We start from the raw sequence: 17863 nt of genomic DNA on the forward strand, positions 1-17863 counted from the left end.
ACAGAGGAAGGAAGGAAGGAAGGAAGGAAGGAAGGAAGGAAGGAAGGAAGGAAGGAAGGGGGGAGAAACAATCCCTTTAGAACTATTATGCATTTTGAATTTGATTCGGACAATAGAGTAATACAATGGAGGGGTAATTTTGATTTAAGAGAATTGTTAAGTGCATTTTATTTTGGAGATGATTTCATGGAACAAACACCCAAAACCTTTGCTTTTCTGCGACTACTTTCAGTTAGCAAATCACCCAAAGACTGGGGGGGAGTCAGTAAACCGCTCTGTTCTCCATTGAAATGGTTGCTTCCTATTAAAACCAAATATTACTTTTTAAATTCACTGTAGAAACTTCCAATCCTGTTATGGACGCTTAATAAATTTCCCCCGTGCAACAAATTTGTTAGACTGTCACCCAGTAGCAGTTTAAACAAATCTTTCCCCTGCAGGTTTTTTTTTATCATGTAAATTTTAGTGTCATTGTAGGGGAAGCCTGGAAGTGAAAGTTGTAAACCTTTCCTTTTGAGGAAAAGTGTTCTTTGTCGCTGGGATGAGCGCCTAGGTTGGGAAGGAATTCCTCCTTTTCCTTTCCCGCCGCGGGGCTCCAGAACTTCATCCAAAGCCCTGAGGACTAAGTATTCAAGATGCCTCGAGGTTGAGTCCCAGCTGCGCACTGGCAGTTTCCCGGTCCTCAGTAAGGACAGGGCGCTGGTTTGTTTGTTTGTGGCTTTCACCTGCGCCCCGGGTGGCGCAGTGACAACCCACTCAGGTCCAAGGATGCCAGAGGCCGGGTTTGGAAGCTTTCGTTGCTGTGTCATTGTCGTCGGGGTTCGAACTTAGTTAACTCGGCTGTGCTGGCCTTGAAAACTAAACTAGGTGTGTGTGTGTGTGTGTGTGTGTGTGTGTGTGTGTGTGTGTGTGTGTGTGTGTGTGTGTGTGTGTGTGTTGCTCTAACTACCCCAGCCTTGACTTCTGCCTGGGAGACAACTCGAAACCCCATGCAGGTTTTGGGGTTTTAAGCTGGAGACCTGACTCTGAGGAGTTTCCTTTAACCCTTCGAAGGGCAGATTACTCAGAGTCAAAACTCCTTACCTAGAGTCAAGGTCCACTGTCGTCCCTGTCTCTGTGTGTCCCTGGGGATGCGCTTGTCTGTGGCCCCAGGAGCACTAGATCTGAAGTAGCTTAGAAGTAGCATTTGAGGGAAATCTAGCTTCCAAAGGTCACAAACTCTCCAGGAGAGCCGGCACCTCCGAGCCTGGACACCGCTAAGAAGCGGTGGCCCCGGCAGGAGAGCAGAGGCTGGGGATGGTCACTGCAACGTTAGCAGGCAAGGTGGAGTGTTAGGGAACGTTTAGGGATTTGACACCTGCAATGGGACTTCTTTGAAAATAATTTTAAAAGAAAAGCACAGAGAATTTTTTTTGTCTACCCAAAGCTCCGGACCCCCCCCCCCAAACATATGTGAAATACTGAGCTTTTCCGTGCTGGCACGATCCTAGTGCGGAAAGGAAAAGGCCACTTGGGAAAATGCAGAAATGCAGGAATGGGAGGCCTCTTGGGTTTTTGCCGGCGCTCGCACACCCGGAGAACTCGCGGTCCTGAACTAGCATAAGGAGGAACTCAGGCAAAGAAGTTTCAGAGGGAAGAGACGCGGGTTTCGGGGGATCGCGACAGTCTCCCCCCACCCCCACCCCCGGGAGGGTGGTGATTCCCACGCAGGTTGGCCAGGCTACCACCTCTGAGCAATGGAGACACTTAGGTGTGTTCTGATGCCCACTTGTTATCGTTTGTCCCCAAAGTCACAAGCCCACCCCCCTCCAAGGGCCTCCAGGTGGGACAGATCCCTGCGCCGCGCGCCTGCCAGGGCGTGCCCGGTGCCCAGTTCAGCTTCCAGGCCGCCGAACAAGGGCCGCTGCTGCCCCCTGGCGTCCTCCCTGCGCCCCGCCGTGTCCCCGAAAGGCCTGCCCAGCGCTCCACGCCGCCAGTCTACCCGCCTGGGGCAAGAGAAGCGGCCCTAAAGCCCAGATCTCCACGGCCTCTTCCTCCTCCACTGACACAGGCCGCGCGGATGCGTGAGGAGGGAGGACACAAGCAGGGACCAGCCAGGGACCCGAGCACAGAGTGGAAGCGAATGGGCTTCGGTCAGATGTGGAGAGTAACGGGCTCCGCGGGCGGTCTGGGTGGTGAGATGTCCCGGAGGAGGCAAGGCCCGGAGGGACCCGCAGAAGACACAGGCCAGCTGCTCCAGCTGGGGACAACAGTGGGCCGCGAGCCAGGCAGGATCGAGACCCTTGAAGCTCCGCGAAAATGCCCTCGGCGCCACGGGGACCGGACACGGTGCCGGGGGAAGAACCCCCACCGTGCGCAAGCCCAGCGGGTTCAGCGCCTGGAGGGACGCTCCGGCCTTCCCTGGGAGCTGGAGGGTGGACGAGGGCTCGGGCGATCGGGGTGGCCTGCCCCACCCTCCCCCACCCTCCCCCACCCCCGCCCAGGATGCTTTCAACTTTCTTTGCAAGTCTAAGGGTTCTTTGAGGCCTCGGTTAGAAAACGAACTCCTCCGTAGCCGCTGCGCACACTCAGAACGCGGGGCGCTGCGTAATCAAAGCCGCAGCCCAGCCTGGGAGGAAAGACACTAAACAGAGCAGCTCCACCAAGAAGAGGAGCAGCCACCGCTCGTATTTAAATGACTTGGTGCCGCTTCGCCTCAGCTGCCAGCCAGGCCGGGGCGGGCGCTCAGGGCCTCTGCCACCCTGTCCTCCCGGGACGCGGAGGCTTGGCCCACGGACTGCACGCAGTGCAGGGCTTGCCGGGGACCGTTCCGGGACGCCAGCCCTGGTCCCTGGAGCCTCGCTATGGCAGTTATGAGTCCAGGGCTCGCAGGGCGTCTCCCTCCCGCTGGCCTCGGGCTGCTCCGGGCACAGCTCGCGGTCCCCAAGTCCGAGCGGCCTTTCGATTCCTGTTTCAGGGTCTCCGGGGGACCTCGGCTGCCGGTGACGCCGCTGCGCCCCGCAAAGCCCACCCAGAGCGAGTGCAGCAAGCGTGTCACCCCGCGCGTGGCTGCCGGGTTCCGGACAAGCGTGGCAGCGTGTGCGTGTGCGTGCGTGGGTCGGCGTGGGTGCCGGGGCAAGGGGCGGCAAGGGCTGCCACCGCGTCCCGGCCAGGGCTGCTGTACAGTAGCGCGCGGGGGCGCGCGGGCCAATTCCAGGAGCGCGGCGGCGGGCCGCGCCCAGGCTGATACCGGAAAGGCCTGTGATTGGCCGCCCGCCGCCCCTATGCAAACGAGCTGAGGGAATGGAATTCCTCCGGCCGGGCTTACAGTAAAAGCACGTTCATTTCCAGGCACTCTCATTCATAGAGCCAGCAGCGGGCGCGGGCAGGACGGGCGCCCCGCGGCCGGACCCAGCCAGGGCACCACGCTGCCCGGCCTGCGGCTGCCGCTTCATCCCGAGCTCCCGGGGACGCACGAAAGTCACCCTTTGCGCCTGGCTCCTCCTCGATCTGCGTTGGACCTCCTCGTTTTCCTTTCCTTTTCTTCTTTTTTTTCCTTTTTTTTTTTATACTTTTCTTTTTCCTTTCTCACTTTTGAATGAACTGGCTTCTAAGCTTGGACGATTTCAACTTCTCTCCTGGCCGTGAACTTTTCTCCGACTGTTTCTTGTGGCAACTGCGGGAGAAAGTGTTCCGGGGTTCCAGGGGAGCCGTGAAGTTGCGTGTGCGTGGCTGGGTGCGTGGGAGTGAGCGCGGGCGCCGGTAACTCGAGCCTCCTGGTCTGCGGCGCTTCCTCCCAGGCCCGCTCCACCTGCTGCGGTTACACGGTGCTCGCTCGCCCGCCCGCCCGACCGCTCGTGGGTATTTGTGCGCCCCAGCAGAACAAACCAGCAGCCAGCCAGCCAGCGCCGGGCGACGTTAGAGGAAAACCATCTTGCCAGAGTCTGGGCTGACTCACTCAACCAATGTAGACAGTGGCTGGCTTCGGAGAGTGCGCGTCTGCCTGTGTGACCCAACTTCGGCTCAACTCCTACCAAACCACAGGATCAGCCACAGACTTAACCGACGTCCCCAAACCCGAGTCCTCAGATGTGGGAAGCTCTAGCCTGAGCATCATCGAGTTTGGCTTTTTTTTTTCCGGTTAGATAGAGGTCTTTGTAAAGCTAAATTTTCTGCACTGACCATTTGTCCAGAATTTATTGAGAGAATAATGACAAGTGATTCTACCCCAGCCTTTCAACTACTGAAACTGACTTTCAAGGCTACTTAAAAAAAAAAGAAAAACTTCAGCGAACATTAATGGATTTCTGTTGTGTTTAAATTCTCTACAGATTGTATTGTAAATATTTTATGAAGTAGATCGTATGTATATATTTACATATACGAGCAATACATTACTAGCACAGTCTTTTAAAGTTGCGGCTCTCTTGCTTTTGAGAACTGAAGCGAGTTTTTCATGATAGGAGGGGCGCCCTGTATGGAAGACACTCCTCAGTTTTGTATTTTGTTGGGACTGTAAACAAAACTGACCCGCGAGGAAGAAAAGCGAACTGACAGGCAATTAGCTGCTGGAACTTCCAAATCTAGTTTTTGCTGGTCATTTTTTGTTCTGCGCATAAATATTTTAGGACGTGTACGGGAATTTTGCCTCCGGGACCGTTTGTAATAGCCAAAGACTGAACTTGAACTCTGAAAGCCAGGCTCCTCGGGGCATTTGACTTTGGATTCTGGCTGCCCACTCTTAATGCACTAATCGGCCAGTTGTTAGCCCTGCTCGGGTGTGAGGCCTATCCGAGTAACTAGGACTCAGTCGGGGAGTGTTGGTGATTTAGTCTCCCTCCTCCCCACAACCCTCCGGTAGTAATAAAGGCTCCTGAACTTGTATGTTGGTGTCCCGGGAGCGGCTTGCAGAAGATCCGAGCCCGTGTTGCCTTCTGGTGGGAGCCGTTTTCAGGGCCCTTACTCAATCGGCTTGTTGTGATGCGTATCCCCGTAGATGCCAGCACGAGCCGCCGCTTCACGCCGCCTTCCACCGCGCTGAGCCCCGGCAAGATGAGCGAGGCGCTACCGCTGGGCGCCCCGGACGGCGGCGCCGCCCTGGCCAGCAAGCTGAGGAGCGGCGACCGCAGCATGGTGGAAGTACTAGCTGACCACCCGGGAGAGCTGGTGCGCACCGACAGCCCCAACTTCCTCTGTTCCGTGCTGCCCACTCACTGGCGCTGCAACAAGACTCTGCCCATCGCTTTCAAGGTACTCCAGCCCGGAGAGAGTGGTGGGAGGGTCGGGAGAAGGCCGGCCGGCCGGTGCCCAGAGTGAGCCTAGAGGGCAGAGGCCAAGCGGCTTCTAGAGAGAGGAGCCTGTGGCAGCCTCTGGTCCTTCTCCCTGGGTTTGGGATGTGGGGATGCTGCGTTGCCGTGGCGACCCTCGGGAGGGACCCACTTAGCCAGTCCCAGAGGCACCCAAAGAGGGTTTTGGGTTTTTTTTTGTTTGTTTGTTTTTTTGTAAAGTCAGGATAATCGCATAACATCTACCAAGGGCCTTTCTTACCTTTGCTACGAACTTGGAAAAGTTAAAACCTTGGAGCGGACAAATCCGTCTTCATTGGTAGGCTTCCTCCGGGTCCTCGGGATGAACACCCAGACTGTTTTGTGTCTCTCAAATGAAGGCATCAGGGAATAAAGAGAGAGAGAGATGCTTTAATACCTTCCCGTCACTAAAAATAAACCAACAAGGGAAAGCTCCAGGGGAACCCGCATCCCCCACCCCGCAGCGCGCTTCTTTTTTTTTTTTTTTTTTTTAACCGCGCTATAGGAATCCGAATGTCCAAAGTCCACTGCAGGCGAAGTTAAGTTTGCCAAAGTTCCAAGGAGTTTTTGTAACCTGCTCCTGCCAGAAGCCGCAAGTAGCAAATCCTGTTGCTTTTCTGAAACCTTCCAGAAAATTAAGCCCGGGGCAAGGAAGGTGCTGGGTTGTCTTCCTACACCTGGGAAGGTCCAATCCGGCAGCTTTTCTGTTAGAGGAGGGGGCAGTGTAGACGCGGCAACTGGAGATGGGCAGCTCCCTTCGGGTCGGGTTGCTTTTTACCCTGATCTTGCCCTGACTTTGAGTAGCTTCTAAACCTTGGCCTTCAGAAGCAATGTATAAACAACCCCGGGCGTTTTAAAAACAACTACCCTACTTCTCTGGCAGGGAGCTTGAGGAATTAAATTCCCTTCTTTGGTCTTCTTCGGTGGTGGGTTTTAAAAGGTACAGCTGAAAACGCGCCCTGTGGCTCTGCCAGGTCCTGTTCTTTTTAAAAGACTGATGGAGGAGTTAGATCCAAGCTGCAAAGCCAAGCTGCGTCTTGTTGTTTTTGTTTTTGTTCTGATTTAGATGAATAATTGTCTTCTTTAGGAGGGAGCTTAATTTGATTTAAGCTTTTCGTAGTTCCAGGCCTCAGCTGGACCTTGATCTAATTACAACGAACAACGTTCACTTTTTGAAAAGTGTTGTCCGGGTTCTTTTTCTTTTTATGCTAAAAAAAGGCCGTCCATATTTTAAAAAGCACGGAAGTAGGATTTCCTATCGACTGTGTCTCTATACAGAATTGCCCCCTTCACCAGTTTCTGGAAGCAACTTTTTAAGGGGTAGGTGTTGGGATTGATGGTCAGAGGGCAGGCAGGAACTTGGCTTCCCCCTCCCTTGCTGTTATTTGGAAAGCCATCCCAATTCCTTCAGGAAAACAGTTAGCTGGTGCTGGTGGTGTGTTCTCCTCACCCCGAGAGGGAACCCTAGGTCGCTGTCAGAGAGAAATCAGACTTTTTGTAGTCAACAAAAGGAACATTTAAGGTTGGTTCCCCTGTGGAGCAGAACTAAAGGGACATATGCTTTCCTTGGGGGAGAACTGGAGGTATTTTCTGGGCTGCTTTTTTTTTTTTTTTTTACCGTGTAGGAAGTCCAGTTTATCAAGACACTAAATGATTGATTTTTAAAAATTGTCTCCAGGAGCTGAAGCGAGGCAAAGTCTTGAACTACCACATGGAAATGTTTGTTTTCTTTTAAAAGAATGAAAGATCACACATACTGCTCGTACGAACCTTGGAAAATTCCTTTTAGCAAAAATAATCACAGCCATAGAGGTTCCCTTTTATAAATGATTTCGGAAAACCTACTTCTAAAAGAATCTCAGTTTGCTGTCCTGAGTGACAGCTGGTAGCTATGACAAAGGTCCCTTAAGGTGTATACAGCACGTGTGAAAGGTTCAAGTGAGTCTCTCGGGAATGCTTGGGGGGGGAAAGGACAGGGTAGCAGAGAAATCAGACCACTGGATTACTATCTGTCACCGCTTGGGTCCCACAGAGAGAGGCCACTTCCAGAGCTCAGCACCCTGCTGAACTGAGACAGTAAACAGAATTTTCAGGGGGACAGGAGCTTTAAATGTTGGGTTTAAGAGGAAGCTGCTCTGCAAAACAGACCAGCATCCTAGCTTCATTTTTCTCTGGATTCCTGGTCCTTGTCTGTACAGTTCCTACCAAGAATGTTACCCTATGCTTTAGATTTGAATTAAAGCTCAGGAATCTCTTTAGAAGATTAATCCTGCAGGAATTAGCTTATTCCCCATGATAAAAACCAGATTACATGTAGCGATGCTGGAGTCTCATCATTAGGGAAGAGCAGCTTTCAGAATCTTCTGGAATTTTGCTAAGTCCTCCGCTTTAATCTTCAGAATTATCAAGAGATTATTTAAATTGACAAACTCTCTTGAAAATAGATCTCAATTATCGTAATTGGTTCTCCGACATATCTATCCTCTTCTCTCTTTCCTCCTACAGACCGTTTATCTGTAGGAGAAACATAAGTTTCACAGATGAGAATTGTGAACTCTGCTACATGTTAGGCAGTGTTGGCAGAAGCAGACAACAAAGTTGTTTAGGTGACTTGTCCCAGATTTAGTAACAGTGTAACCGTACAGTTTGTTTAGGCCCTAGTACACAGAGCGTAAACGTGCCTTCAACAGGGAGTTCAAAGACCTTGGGTGCAGATGGAATATGTTTTTCATAAAAATAGAAACAAATAATGTTTCTGGCGTGAAGAACGTGGTCCCTAGCTATGCTTTGAATGCCATCTCAGGTGAATGCTGTCTTTCATTCCACAGCCTTCCTTGGAACTGTGGAAGATTAAGAAATTTGCAGTAAATGAATTTTAACTGTAGTTTCAGCCTGTAAAATTGTTGGAAAATGCCAGTTTCAGAACAGGCTAGCCAAGAGCAGTACTGGGAAGTCCTTACAGCACAGAAGAGAGCTGATATTTTGCCCAACTTCCTGATACTTGGAGAACAGAGAAGTTCAACAAAATATGAGCTATCTTTGGCCAGCAAGTCCCTTCTTGTCTGTTTGGTCTGTGTTAAATGTAAATGTTTGTCTTTCCTTACCTATTGTTTATAGCTTTTTATTGCAGACACTGCTTTTTATTTCTGTTTGAAGTCAGATTTTTTTCTCATTCTTTTTATATCACCTCTCAATAACAAAAGCGGTATCATATTGGAAGACATCTTAGTTTTAAATCAGAAAAAAAAATTAACCTAGCCTAAGTATGCTTGTCATTGGATGGATGAAATACACTGTTAAATGTCCCTGAATTTAATTTTTCTCCTTAGCTTCCCCACCAAAATTCTTGGGAGATAAACCAGAAAGCTTTAGAAATGATAACTGAGCTCCCCCCCACCCTACTCCCCTTCCTTTAAAAATGGGAGTGATGAAATGTCAAGTGCTAATTTTTAGCCCTTTGAAGTCCAGCGTGGGCAGCCTTTGCGTAGGTAGGCACCATGGCCCTTTCACAAAGTCCGCATCAGTCTGGAGGGGCCTCCTGGGCGCCCCCCAACTAAAGAGGTAGCACTGGAGCAATAGTGGTAAACCGAGGCACACAGAGACACTGTGGGAGGAGGACCATGACTCGGCATGTCTTTGGGGACTCACGGAGAAGGCTGTGTTTATTTTAACCTCTTAGGAGATACCAGCCCCAACAGCAAGGCATTCAGTTTGGAAGCCCAGCTGTAGATCCAAGGCCCTGGATGCTCAGCGTTGTGTTGAACTAGAAAAGCCTAGATCTCCACAGTGGGGCGGGGGGGGAAGTAAAGTGTTTTCATGGGGGGCATTTCAACACTGTGAGCTAATGGTACAGGGGGAAGTGGAAAAAACAAAGAAATGGGGGGGGGAATAAAGAGACTAAAAACAGCAGAATTTATGGGAGTAGAATTTTGTAGGAGTAGAAAGAAGGGTTAGTAATGATCAATTAACTCATCGGGGAGATTTATTGCAATGATGTCCTTTGAAACAAAAGAGTTGTCATATTACGGATCTTAATTAAAGGCCATCAAACACTTGTGGTGCGATATAAACTTCTAATTACAGACTGCTTACAGAATAAGGGTTCTAAAAATCTCCTTTGTAGAAAACATGCCCAACAATGGGAATGAAAGGGTTAAAAACAGAGGCAGGAGGCTCTGTCCTTGGCTCAGCAATCAAGTTGGTTAAAACAGATAAAAGTAAAGAGCTAGCAGGATGCTCACCCAGGACCCAGAGCAGTGCGTCCCGGTGATGTCCTGGGGTCCCTTCTGTCCACTTGTCAGGGCAGCTGGGTCATTTCCTGGCCTGCTCTTTAGAACCCAGGAGATGGAGCAGCCACAGTGAATAAAACGCAGCCAGATAGTCATCTGCAGGACAGCGGACGGCCGAGGGGGACATGACTAAGCACACCGCCAGGATGGCAATCACAGGGACTGGGTATTGATATCAGATTAGCGAACCTGTGGCATCCTCATCTGCATACATGCAGACAGAGAAATGTTCCTCCACAAATTACGCAGCAACTAGTATGCAAAAAAAATGAAAACCTAAATAACAGTGTATGGAGAGATGCTTGCTGCTAGCGACTTGTTATTGATCACCATAAATAACAACAACAATAAAAATTCACCGCAGACTGACAATGTTATATCAGAAATGATTGGGGAAAACAAAACTGATCTTGAGGCATTTGGGTTTGAATTCCATGACTACTTTGCGACTGGAACAAAGCAAAGGTTAAGCCGTAATGAAATCAAAACTCAAAAATCACTGCTGAAGTCGAAGGATGCCAGGCTTGACGGTGTATGCCCATGTGAGTTCAAGGCTATTCTAGGCTGTCTAGTGAGACCCTAGCTCTAAAACAAAATAAAAAGAACCAAATAGCAGCCAGCTGATGGGTAATACTTTGTGAAGCATTTTCAAGGCAAGAGAATTTTATTTTAAAATTACTGCTTTTTTAGTTTTCTGGATATGAAATATGTTTATCTACCAGTTGTCCTCAAAATATAATGAGCGCTTACCTTCTCAATGACAATAGAGGAATCCCTTAGAACACAGCTAATGTATGTTTGGGGCCCACAGATGTGAAGATGCAGCCTGGTTTCACCTTAGGTTTGAGGAGAATGATTAAATTGGAACCCCCTTTTGTAATTAATAATAAATAACTAGCACATTTCTGGTTTTTTCTCCTGGCATGCCAGAGTTCGCTGCTAGTGAGAATCCAATAGAGGCATAAGGAGATGTCGGAGACAAGCTACAAACGGGCAGTTTGAGTCCTTCCAGGGTCATTGGAAGCTGTGCCTGTGGTGGCACACATACCTGTACCCCAGCACCCCTGCAGGGTGGGGACAGCAAGATCAGGAGTTCAAAGTCATCTGTTAGACAGGAGCTTGAGGCTACCCTGGGCTATGTGAGACCTTGTCTGAAAAAAAAGTCAATAGCAAAAGTCGTATTTCAATTGAACAGAACTACGTTTAAGTTGCCAAGTCCAGGCCCTGTCAGGAGCAGCAGTGGAGGCCCAAACAAGCAAAAGATGGGCTTGGAGAGGCGGCTCAGGAGTTGAGAACAGATGATAGAATTGCAGGGTCAGTCCTGATTCCCAGCACCTAGGTCAGGTGGCTCACATCTGCCCACAATTCCAGTTCCAGGGTGTTCCCACGCCTCCGGCCCCTGGTGGCACTCATACACACATACACGCACGTGTACTTCATTCAAAATAGTACAATAAATCTTTTCTTAAAGGTGGATTAGGCTATGAACCTACGAGCATAAGATCTCCTGCCTTTCAAACGTGAGGTCTTAAGGGATGACTACACGGAGGAGAGGCCATCGCTCCTGTCCCCTTTTGTCTTGTTCCCACCATGTTGTGTGACTTTATGTGGCTTTGTTCCTTGAACCTCACCAGTGCCTTCCTCGTTAGAAAACTCTGTATCCGTCTATGCATGATGCAATTAACCAACTGCACGCCTTTCCGTTGGGATGCTCAAGTTATGACGATTCTCCTAAACACCAGCAAAGTATCGTTAAGCGTATGTTTAATTTTAGAACAGTTGCCGCGCGCGGGTACCCATGACGGCTCTGATGCCTGCATTTGTCCCCTGACTGATGTCTAGGTGGTAGCGCTGGGGGACGTTCCGGACGGCACTCTGGTCACGGTGATGGCAGGCAATGATGAAAACTATTCGGCGGAGCTGAGAAATGCTACGGCGGCCATGAAGAACCAGGTGGCAAGATTCAACGACCTCAGGTTTGTCGGTCGGAGTGGCAGAGGTGCGTATCTGTCATGCATGGACTTGAAACGCAAAGTATTTACCTGGGAACAAACACAGGTTTTCCAGCGGTAGCAGTTTCTTATTATTGATGCCGTACCAAGCTTTAATACAATATTTATTTGAAATTTAATGCTTCTGCAAGAATCTAATTTTATATTATCATCATGGTCGATGACTAAATTGACTTAAGTCTGACTTGGAACACACGATACATGAATGAATTACTTTTTTTGTTTGTTTTTTTGATTTTGTTGGTTTGGGTTTTGTTTTTGTTTTTCAAGACAGGGTTTCTCTGTGCAGCCTTGGCTATACTGAAACTCCCTCTATAGACCAGGCTGGACTGGAATTCACAGAGATCCGCCTGCCTCTGTCTCCTGAGTTCTGGGATTAAAGGTGTGCGCCACCACTGCTGGGCATGAATTGTGAGTTTTGGTGGAATGCATCACCATTTTTCCAAAAAGAGAAGAGTGAACTAAGATGATGTAATGAGTGTTCACGATCAGGCAGTCTGGGCGTCGTGAGCCTTTTGGCTTCTGGTACCTCTGCCCTCTACAACAAATGACAGGGTTCCAACTGGTCACATCAGTAATTTGGGGGGGTCCTTACAGTGTACGTACGATACAGTTTTAAGCAAGTTCACATTTCTAGGATAGAAAAGGAATCCTATTAGAACAACCGAGAACATCCTGACCCTCCCAATGGGCTCTCTCTGAAGCTTGCTACAGTTTGGTGGGAGAAATGGAACTCAACATCTGGATTCGAGGCCAGATGCTTTGCGGAAGCCATCGCCTTGGCTCTGGGGGACATGCAGTTTATTGTCTTCCACCCTCAACCAACTACCAGAGTACTGAAGTAGAAAGAGGAATCTTGTTTCATGGTGGACGTCCTGACTTCCCAGCTATCCCTCAAGCATTGTATTTTCTCCTTGTTTCTAGGACCTAAATCGTATTTTACAAACATCAAGACGTGGTGAGAATTTAAGAGCAGGGACGTGGTTTTAAAATATCACTTTTGGAATGTGGAGCTGAATAAGCTTGGCCATCAGAGGTATTTCTAGCTTAATCAGGAAGACAGAATACTTGTCTGAGTAACAGAGTTTCTGGCATTGGGAGAAGAACCAGGAAGGGGTTAGTGATGGCTGTAGCCTAGCATATGCAAGGCCCTCTGCTTGATCCCCAGAACCAAGCAAACAAAACAAGCAGACTGGCAAATGTAGAAAAGGCCAGGCAAAGGAGTCACCGCTCCAAGTGTGAAGGCATTCGGGAACCCTAAAAAGTCTGTGCTCTCAGTGGAAGAGGGCAGAGGGTGTGTATGTGCGCATCTGGGCTGCTGTGCTTGCTAGCCTAGATGCCCAGGGCATTTTTGTAATGAAATCACAGGTGGAGAAAACTAAAAAGACCTATGATGTGATTGAAAATATGTGTTCACACTACTATGCTAATAATAGGTGATTCACAGAAAAGGCTATCCTCTTGCTAAAAGCCTGAGTGCTGCTGCTGTGAGAGCCCTGTGTGTCGTTAAGTGGGTTCACTTGTTATGTTGAAAGTCTGTCTTTCAGCAAATGGAATTTGCATTATGGTTCAGAGGCCTGTGTTTAGAAAACATCGAGGAGGGTTCAGATGAATTGCTGGCAGAGTGGGTGGGGAACCAAGAAGAAATACAGACCCCCCCACAACCAGGCTCACCCACCTTGCCTGGCAGCAAGCGTCATGGCTTCTTAGGAATTGCCACTTTTAGGGATGGCTAGCTGGGCATCATTTGGTTGCCAGAGAAAGCATGGTCATACTCATAGACATCTAAGTGGGTCTTTTTGTCCTGTTTGGCTATGGGAGTTTTTGAAGACTATTTATTTAATGGCCCATTCCAGTGGCATTTTCCCATAGGGGTTGCGTGGTGGCTTTCTGACAGTCAGGCGTGTCCCAGTGAGTTGATGGTGGTGAAGAATGGGCTTTTGCAAGCGCTATGCTTGCTTTTGTGGTGCTGGGGGCTGGTCCCCCGTCCCTCTTTGGCCATTTCTGCTTTGAGTGGGTGACTAATAGGTGCTGGTGTTTACCCGAGGAACGGCAGGTTGTTTCCCCAAGGTGTGGACTGTTTGCACTCTGCTACCTGATTTGTGTCAGTGTGTACTTGGGTTTGCATAAACCCCCAGAAGGAAAACAGCGACACCCAAGGCCAGGCTGTCTTCTTATACCCTCTAGTGAAAACATTATTCAGATGGCAAAGAATAGGGATTGTAATTAGTTTGAACAGGCTCTCCTCTCCACATCTGATAGTAAGTAGTTAAAACCACTTGACCCAGTTACAGTGTACAGAACCCAGCCTGAGTTTTTACGATTTAAAATTTTAAGTCGATAATAAAAGACAAGTGAGATGAACATGGTTTTTGTCTCGTAATTCCGCTTTGTAGTCACAAAATATAACTTTATTTTGCTTTTTTGTGTCATCATCAAAACCTGCTAGATATTCCCCCCTCTCTTGCATATTCTCTCTCTCTCTCTCTCTCTCTCTCTCTCTCTCTCTCTCTCTCTCTCTCTCTCTCTCTCTCTCTCTCTCTCTCTCTCTCTCTCTCTCTCTCTCTCTCTCTCTCTCCCTCTCTCTCTCTCCCTCCCTCCCCCTCCCTCTCTTCTCTCTCTCTCTCTCTCTCTCTCTCTCTCTCTCTCTCTCTCTCTCTCTCTCTCTCTCTCTCTCTCTCTCCCTCTCTCTCTCTCTCCCTCTCTCTCTCTCTCTCTCTCTCTCCCCCTCTCTCTCTCTCCCTCCCCCTCCCTCTCTTCTCTCTCTTGCAATCTGCTTTCCATTAGAAAGTGAATAGATGCTCTCACTAGCTCTAACAGTCAGTCCTGCTCTCCCTGTCTGAGCTTTACCCTTTGAAAGTTTCATTATGTTTTATTAAGTGATCTGAAGACTCGGCTACTTCATTTTCTGGGTGTTTTTTTTTAATGTGCCTAAAAATACGCCCTTGGCATTCTCAGACTGACCCAGAAGGTTCTGGCTTCTCATTCATCCACATGTCTTAAGATCAGGTTGGAATCCTGTCAATGATGGATTCTCCAAGGGACCTGGGTGCTCTGTGGAGAGAAAGACAGAGAAGATATGTAAGGGGTGCCCCCCTTTCTTTTGCCGGATGCCAGATGCTGGGGGTTGTGACCCCCACAGAGACTGCCAGAGAGACCCAAGGAAGGATTTTTCTCTGTTTCAAGAAATGGATCTGTCTGGTGCTGGCTGATGGCCAGAGGCACAGCTCCTAACCTCAGGTTCAGCCGGTAACTGGGAGAACCTGCCCGTCTGGCCGGGCTGCCCGCTGGCCCCTGTGAACAGTGGTGAAGGCCTAGGCAGCCCGGCTTCAACCCTGCCCCTGGCTTCCCCCCTGCTCTCCAAGTAGTTTAGGCCATTTCCCTATCTCACCCAGGGAATGTTTCTCCCTTTGATTCCTGGTCTGCAAATTGGTTGACAGAGGCTTCACAAAGGAAGAAGGGAGAGCTGCTCCCAGTTGGGGGTGGGGTGGGGTTGAGCAGAGGGAGTCCTGGGAGACCCACTGAAGTCAAGAGATTAGGAAGTGGCTGCTCAGAACAATTGTTTTAATCCCTGAGACTATCAGTCACCTCCAAGTTCAGGGTCAACAAGAATGGCCTTTCATGAGGTTAATTAGCCGAGTGTTTTTCTCTGTAACTGCAACCGGTACCTTCTGATGACAGGAGAGCTCCCTACAGCGTGAGGTGACAGGCATTTAAGCCACTTTAGCAGTGATGCTCACAAACACCTCTTCCACACTAGAGTGAGTATTTTATTAGCTGCCCCCAGGAATTGATCCATCAGAGAACATAGCTTCAGTGATTTCACCTAGAGCTGAGGCCCGTAACTACCGAATGTATCAATAACTGTGTGCTAAGGAGGAGAAACCATGGCCAATTTCCATCTGTTCTGAGAATGTGATTTTTCATTTTTGGGAGATGTCGTAGATAATTCTGGAAATCCTCTAAAAGACTTTCCCCAAGAACAGAAAAGGACGCGCGTGTGAGCAGGTTTCCGCGTACAGCATCATGTTTCCAGTTTGCTCGCAGACCTTCTGGGACGTGTGGGTGTCAAAATGTGCAACTTTGGAATGTGGCTTTGACTGTGGAGTGCCAGATTAGCACCAAGTTTTATGCTCCACAGATAGTCAGGAAATATACAAGGAAACCACGGGGCTGGCATTTTCTTGTGGCCCTCTGTTTTGGTAACAGCAATATCCGTAGACTCAGGATCTGGGGTAGGGCTTAGGAAAGTAGATCAATTTAAAAGGCCAATCCCGGCCTTTGTTGAGCCACTAGGTACATAGTGAATGTAATCACTTATGCGGGATTGGAGGCCATTCTGTCACTGACGGTAAGGTGTCTTCCCCAGTGGCCATCGCCCTGGCTACTGTGACACTCACACCCCTAGAGTCAGATGTTCTGTGGTCTGTCAGGAGAGGGTTTCGAGTCTTGGTGGAATCTGCTGTTTACGTGACCTCCCGGAAGCTCAGAACTTGCCCATTTTGAAAATAGAGCTTTTCTGAAGTGAAATTCCTTGCTGCGGACGTCTTCCCAGACATATTTATCCTGTCACAATCCGCGCTCTTTCATATTTCTGTAATGCTGGTTTCTTAAGGCAATCTCGTTCCCTTTCCACATGATTCGGGGGACAGCGTGGGGATGTGGCCGCTCAGCTCAGTGGAAGGCTGTGGTGGAGACGCATTTGGGGAGGGATAAACTGTACTCATACTCCGAACAGGGAGGGGCGTCTTTATGTGGTGGCTCTTACCGGAGGAGAGCTGGTCTTAGTGACTCACGATGTTATCACAGGGTCCACACCACTCTTTATTTGATCACAAGTTCATTCACTAGAAGAAGGAAAAATCCAGCTGCCAGCCCCAGAGATGTTTCGTGGAGAACTCTCTAGGTAAGCGATAGACTCTGGCAGTTGGGTCTCCTAGAGAGAGTATGTAAGAAGGAAAGTATATGAGCTGTGTTAAAAACCAAACGTCCAAATTCTTCCTGGTTTTCCGTCTACAGTTTGTAACAGTGCATGTAGTAAGGTCTGATTTCTTCAGATTTAGCTGTGAACAAACAGAGTAAAACAGAACAAAACAAAAATAAAAGAAATCAACAAAACCAGGCCTCATAGGGAACAAGCCTCAGCCAGTCCCAGCAAAGGCTTCCTTTCCAAGGCAGATCACAAGCTTCCCCGGAACTGATGCAGAACCTGCCGGTCTGACCAGGACCAGGCTTCTCTACTCTTTTATATTTGACAATAAAAGAGTTAGCGACACTTTCCTTAAGCAAACTCGCCACCCCTCCCCCGTCGGCTTAAAGCCTGGGGTGGCCACAGCCTTAGCCAGGACCAGGAGCCGCTCAGGGCACACACACTGTCCCTGCTGGAGAGCAGTGCTGTCCTGCTCTAGTCCATCAGACTTCCCTTGCTGGGTTTGGAAGTACCAGGCATCAGGGATGGCGTCACATGGCTTCTCTTGGTTGAGGTTTTTGCATGAATAGGATTTTTCGGTTGTGGGGCAGAAGCTGCCTTTCTGTGGAACCGCCCTCCCTGCGCCCTTCCTGGGGCAGCCGGGCTTACCTTAGTGAGCCAGCCCCTTTTGGTCAGGACTGAAGACTGTCAATCGGAAAGCGCCTCAGAGAGAAGTAGTGGTTGAGTGACTTTTAGGGCTTCCTGTTAGGACCTTGTCATAGACATAAACAGTGATCCAGCTAGCCACTCAGAGAGGCTGCTTCTGATAAATCAGCTTCCCTTCTTCGTGTGTGTGTGTGTGTGTGTGTGTGTGTGTGTGTGTGTGAGTGTGTGTGTGCGTGCGCATGCATGCATGTGTGTGTGAGTGTGTGTGTGAGAGACAGAGAGAGAGAGACTGAGTATGTATGTATGTATGTGTGTATGTATGTGAGTGTGTATGTGTGAGTGTATGTGTGTGTGTGAGTGTGTATGTGTCTGTAAGTGTATGTGTGTGTGTGAGTGTGTATGTGTCTGTAAGTGTGTGTATGTGTGTGAGTGTGTATGTGTCTGTAAGTATGTGTAAGTGTGTGAATGTGTATGTTTCTGTAAGTGTGTGTGAATGTGTGTATGTGTGTGAGTGTATGTGAGTGTGTATGTGTCTGTAAGTGTGTATATGTATGTGAATGTGTATGTTTCTGTAAGTGTGTGTGGTTGTGTATATGTGTGTGAGTGTGTGCGTGTGTGTGTGCTGGTTGGTGAGGTACAAGGGAGGGTGCAGGAGGCTAGTTATGGGAGAATATATTTTGTCTTTCAGGATTTTTTTTAAAG

At 49.0% G+C, this 17863-nt stretch overlaps 1 protein-coding gene across 2 annotated transcripts in view; it reads left to right on the plus strand.

Annotated features, from left to right (window-relative positions):
* Runx1 (RUNX family transcription factor 1) overlaps window positions 1-17863 on the plus strand; it is a 229290-nt gene that overhangs the window by 130551 nt on the left and 80876 nt on the right. For both annotated transcript variants that reach the window (XM_040750450.1, XM_040750452.1), the window contains exons 3-4: window positions 4976-5229; window positions 11417-11573. In XM_040750450.1, coding sequence (XP_040606384.1) covers window positions 4976-5229; window positions 11417-11573 — 411 coding nt within the window. The remainder of the gene's footprint in view (window positions 1-4975; window positions 5230-11416; window positions 11574-17863) is intronic.

The sequence above is a fragment of the Mesocricetus auratus genome, unplaced genomic scaffold, assembly GCF_017639785.1.
Source record: "Mesocricetus auratus isolate SY011 unplaced genomic scaffold, BCM_Maur_2.0 Super-Scaffold_100008, whole genome shotgun sequence".
Taxonomy (NCBI): domain Eukaryota; kingdom Metazoa; phylum Chordata; class Mammalia; order Rodentia; family Cricetidae; genus Mesocricetus; species Mesocricetus auratus.